At 36.4% G+C, this 5,993-nt stretch overlaps 1 protein-coding gene across 1 annotated transcript in view; it reads left to right on the top strand.

Moving 5' to 3' along the window:
* Positions 1–5,993, top strand: part of LOC118339494 — a 10,572-nt gene that overhangs the window by 4,171 nt on the left and 408 nt on the right. The window contains exons 7-8 of the mRNA XM_035677173.1: positions 653–657; positions 3,322–3,456. Of these exons, the coding sequence (XP_035533066.1) occupies positions 653–657; positions 3,322–3,456 (140 nt within the window). The remainder of the gene's footprint in view (positions 1–652; positions 658–3,321; positions 3,457–5,993) is intronic.

Raw genomic sequence — 5,993 nt, 5'->3', positions numbered from 1 at the left:
GCTCAACGACAACCAGTTCTACTTAGACCATCACAACCAGCACCTCCCAGGGGAACAATAAACTTATTAAATCCAGAAATTACTGAATGCATAATAAAAAGAATTTAAACAAACTGACTTCTATATTTCTATATTTCTTCATGAAGAATTATGATTTAAAAATGTGTATTTCATCACTATGCTGCGAAATTAAAAAAGATAATATTTTGTAAACTTGATATATATGTTGACAGGGGTGTCAAACGTTTTAATTTGATAATGTGTTTGAAATTAGTACTTTATTTTTAGTAAAGAGATTTAAATACCACTACTGCATTAATCAAGTGTTGTAATGGACATATGCAGTGACTAAGGATCACCTGAAAGGGTACTATCCCAGTGACAGCACCTAGAGGATGAAAATGTGGGCCCATGTTAAATGATGTTCATCTATTTTAATGTTAATAATAAACTATATTCTAAAGTTGAACTAGTGAACCCCTCCGGTTTCTTTAAGTTTCAGTTATTATCAGGATGCTCTTCAAACTGGCAGCATTATCCAATTATAAAATTGGGCTTGTCATGATTCTCCAAATCAATGATTTGAGTTGACTTTTGATTTTAAAGTCACAATTCAGTTCACTTTTGGATTTAAACTTCTGTCTAACTGCAGCGCAAGTACTGTGCAAACAATTTTGAGGTACTTGAGTATTTCCATTTTATGCTACGTTATACTACTACACTACATTTTTTTCAAATATTGTATGTTTTTTCTTTTTTACTCCATCACATTTTAACTTAAGTTAGTGATTACTTTGCAGATCCACATAATAACATAAAATAGAAATCAATTAATAAGTTATGTATTATTATAGATTAAGCTACCCAGGTGTATAAAGTTATTAAAATGAGCTACACCTTTACCAGCAACAACATTTGTTTATTTGTCAGGATCCCCATTAGCTGTGCCCTGAAGTACAGCTAGTCTTCCTGGGGTCCACATTTAAAAACATTACAATCTAAACAAATCAACACATTTAAAAACATACATTAAATCTTACAATCAACATAAATGACAAACATAAGGCTTGATAGTGGTGTCAATTCCTTTAAAAATATACATGAATCATTATTATATTATTATTAATTTATTAACATGCATGAGTAAAGTTTACACAATTTACCCCTATATAGTCCTACAAATATGATGTTGATAAGCTGTTTCCTTATTTTCTTTCCAAGCCTGTGGAAAGATTGATTGTTTCAGGCTGGTATTTAAAATATGACAAATTGGGCATGTGATATAGTCCATAGCCATTCTAATAAGTTTATCATCTATCGTCAATGCCTGGTTATTTTCATTACATGTTGACTGCTTCCAGTTTTAATTCACAGAACTCAAAATGTTTTCTCCCCCATATATTTTTTATGTTGACAATTGATAAGCTGTCTGTTTCATGACATAATTATTTCCTTAGTTTATCTACCTTGCTTCCGAAGTAATCATTCAAGTAGTTTGTAATTTCTTTGGGTTTTGTGATAAAGGTACTTTACACTCTGTAGGTTGTGGAGAGGTGTTTTTTTCTATTATATAATTAGTGTACTGTACCAAAGCTTTTTTTAAATAGTTCTTTGACCTACTTACCTGTAGATTATAATATTGTTTGTTTTTATTTTGATGAAGTTTTGTGACATAATTCCTCAGTTTACAGTATTTTTGTCTGTCAGTTATACAACAGCTTTTTGGTGCTGTTTCCTTTGCCTCGTTCCTCTGAGACATCCATCCAACATCTCACCCATAGCTTCTAAGTACTTATGATTTGAGCTTGGTGGCCTATAACAGCAGCCACCTAAAATAGATTTAATGCAAGAGAAATTAACTTAAAACCATAATACCTCAATTTCTTAATATCCTAACTTAATATCCTCCATAACTTTCACCGGAATATAATTTTGAACATAAAAAGCTACACTACCCTTATGCCTGTTCCTGTCCTTTCTGTATAAATTAAATGATTGTGTGCCTCATTATCTATAAGTCTTATCCAAGTGAGTTTCAGATATTGCAAATATGTTAAAAACTGTTTAAAAATTAAGCAGCAATAGACATGAAATATGAAATGTATTTCCCACTCTGATTTTACCTTTATACATGGGTTGTGTGTGTGTTGTTGTGTGTAAATGTACTTATTCGCTTAGCGTATTGTTAAAAATGATCTGTTAAAAGTTCCTTTTCTTTCTCTTCAATGCCATTTATGGACGAAAAGTTTGTCATACCTGAAGAGTGTCAGCACCTTCTCCTCTGATTCTGACCACCTTTCGTTATGTTGGTTAAACATTTATATAGGGAAAAAGAACCAGATGGAACTCAATTTAAAAAAAGTTTCAACCAGTATTTGACAAACATTGGGAGAATAGTTGATACTGGATTTTCGGTATAAAATCAAAATTGTGACACAACCATTATTGATATTTAATAGTAATATCAAACCCACCTAGTCTTTGTTGACAAGGAGAGCAAAAGGTGATACTATCTTACTTGGTCTGAGGTTTTAGAGGCCTGCCTGGGGATAGTGGGGTCAGACTTTCCCAAAGTAAGCACTAGATGGCAGTCTAATATAAGCATTGATGGTGAAAGTAGCCATCCAAGGACATACTGCAAGTGTAAATGCACCTCTTTTGATTGTCAAGACAGAACAGAAACAGTTGTACATTGTGGGAATATACAATTTAGAACAACTCAAAAACTACACTGCACCTTATTTCATGGCAATGGTAAAGAAGACCCAGTTCTTTAGCATTATGTTAATCCTTAAATTTGTCTAATCCTATCTTCTATTTTTTATATACAATCGCCTATCTTTCTCCACAATGACTGACCCCAAAGTTAGGCAACTAAAAATACTTGTGATTACAGTAAAAAGAAAAACAACAACAAAAAACCAAAATATTAAAGGAGACCTATCAGGCTTTCCCTTATGTACAATGTTACAATATCAAATGTTCATATTAAATGTGGCCAAAGTTCTTAAATAATGAGGTAAATGTATGTAAAAGTAATCCCTGTAAGCAGGCTTCAGGCTTATTGGGCCATTATTGTAGCAAAACTATTTCAAAATGTGAGTGGAGAGTTATATAACTGTAACTCAATCCGTGTGTGCGTAATCAGATTTGTAAATGTGTAAAAAAAGATTTGCAAGTGTGTTGAGGCTTGTAATGTGTAGACACATATGTAAACACATACATACATATTAATGGTTGAAAAGTCATCAGTTACAACTCAGGCTGATTCAGTACGTTGTCTTTTTACACATGACTTTTTCTCCACTTTTGCTGTGGCAGAGATCTGCATAGGTCATCGCCCATGTCCAGAGGCCTGAGTGGGGGTTATGGCAGGGTCAGCTCTGGGGTGGCAGGGACCAAACCAGCAAGAGAACCACTTTCGGCTTCTCTGTTGTCAAACTGGCCTCCAAGAAAGTAAGCTTTTAGGGAGGGGGGGCTTAAAAAGACAGCCGCTAAAATGACTTGTTTCAGGTAGATGTTGACCTGCGAGGCTGCATAATTGACTGGCCCAGTATAAAAATTAATGAGTTTTTTTTTTTTTTATGTAAATACAAAGCTGCTCTAGTGCACTCCCAGAATACAAATATAGAGCTGTAAAGTAGCATAAGAGGTCCCCTTTAATTGTAAATATGTTACAGGACACAAACTCCAGTCTCCCATTCACTACTGACCTTCAAACCCTTACTTTCTGCTTCACTACATCAATGGATTACTACTTCCTGCACTGGCACTAAACTGGCAGCTGGACTTAAAAATGATATGCTGCAAATTCATCCAATGTAAACATAATTCCAGGGATACTGTCTTTTTCAAAAAGACAGACTTTGCTGCTTAGATAAAACTACAAAACCAACAGATCATAAATAAGACAAATGTACTGTGAATTCTGGATAACATTTTTCAGACTACAAAAACATGGCTGACGCTCAGCTCCTTTCACGCCAGTATAAAATGTTTGCCTTCAGGAAGAATTTAACAGTTATACAGACACTGCAAAGAGTGCAAAAATATAATACAATGTATTGTTTTTTTCTTCTGTTTTGATATGTTTGAAAACATAAAACATAGTTCATGTAAATGTTGCTATTTTTGTGGTGAAACAATATGACATCTTGCATCACCTTTGTCATCAAGGCACTAAATGGTACTGTGGAACCTACTTTGGGAACCACTGCGACTACTTTACTCTTACTCTAGAGCAAAATTAAGAGGTCTCAGACCTTCATCGGCTCCTTAAACATGAGGCATGTCAACAATTATCATTAGGAGTTGTAAGCTGGTGCAAATTTCAACCATTTACAAGTACTCTGACTCTTCAAACCTTGTGTGAACGTACAGTAAGCATGGGTTCCTCTAAGCAGCTGTGTAAGACTGAAAATGAAACTTATTGATGGCCACTGATGTCCACAATGCAGCTTGAAGTTTCCACAATGTGAAATCTAGTTAAGAGATCGCAGTTTAAGGGACCTGTGGAGGTCAAGATGAGATCTGGAAGGCAAATCAGAACCTCCATGGGAATGCAAAAGACCTGCAGACTTAGGAATCCCACTGTCCAGAGCTGATTTTGCAAACAAAACCTTAATGGAAGAGTCGGTAGAAGAAAACCCTACCTGTATCCACTTTATAAAATCCAGTGTTAGAAGTTTGCAACAGAACATCTACAGAACCCTGATGCGTTTCGCAAACAAGTGTTGTGGACTGATGAAGTTAAAAAAGGACTCTTTGGCCACAATCAGCAAAGGCATGTTCAGAGAAAACAGGAGCAGCAATTTGGGAAAAGCACACCTGTTAAGCATGGGGGTGGATCCATCATGTTTTGTGGTTGTGTTGCAGCCAGTGCCTCAGGAAATATTGCATGGGTGGAGGGAAGAATGGATTCCACTAAATAGCAGCAAATTGTGGAAGCAACCATCACAGCTTCTGTAAAAAAGCTGAAGCTGAAAAAAAGGAAAGCTTCTACAACAGGATAATGATCCTAAACGTACCTCGAAATCCACCATGGACTATCAAAAGAGACACAAGCTGAAGGTTTTGGAGTCGCCCTCACAGTCCCCTGACTTAAAAATAATTGAGAATCTGTGGATAGATCTTAAAAGAGCTGTGCATGCAAGACGCCTTAGAAGCCTTTTACAAGGAAGAATGGGGAAAAAATCCCAAATACAAGAATTGCCATTTTCAAGCTGTTTTTATTTTTAATTGTTTTATTCAATTCATGAAACGAAACAATGCATCAAAATCACCAAAATGTGTCAAGTGGTGGTCAAACTTTCGCATACAACTGTATTGCTCAGATAGAAGAAGACCAGTAAGATAATTTTTTTTTTGCTGTGGGTCAGTAGCAGATTTAATCCTGGCACTGCCACATGGACATTTCTACTGGCTGTTTCTGGACTGCCGTAATAACTATACTTGGGAGGTTGTGAAAATCAGTGTATAGACTTCATCTCAATTTCCACTGTGTGAGTCCCTACTCTTTTATCCTATAACTCAGTATGCTTCTGGTCTTTGGGTCACACAGCTAAACTACAATGTAACCAGTGGTTAGATGCATAATTAAGCACAGAAGGAATTAATATATTTTACCAATGTGTCTTGAAAAGTGTTGGAAGGCAAATTTTCTGACCAGAGCTCGTTATTTGTTCTGTTCCCATGGGTTGTCCTCTTTGGAGGGGGCATTCCCCGCTGCCCTCAAGCCCTCTCCAGCAGGCCAGCAGAGCTAGACAAACAAGACCTGGGGTCCAGTCAATTTGTCTGGACAAATGTGGGGATTTGGGGCCACGGCAAGCTATGCAGGGACGAGTGCTAATTGTTTGTGTGCCAAGCAACTCCCCTCCATCCCCTGGTCTCTTAAGTCACTCTATTCACCCTGGTCTTTGTCTGGTAAGTAACTTGAACCTGACACATCAGACCAGGGAAAGTGGAATTCAAGTTATCCCCCCCCCCCCCCCTTT

Source organism: Morone saxatilis, unplaced genomic scaffold (assembly GCF_004916995.1).
Source record: "Morone saxatilis isolate NCDOM2014 unplaced genomic scaffold, NCSU_SB_2.0 Contig5, whole genome shotgun sequence".
Classification (NCBI taxonomy): Eukaryota; Metazoa; Chordata; class Actinopteri; family Moronidae; genus Morone; species Morone saxatilis.
The sequence above is the reverse complement of the archived record's forward strand: the minus strand, read 5'-3'. Positions and strand labels throughout refer to the sequence as shown.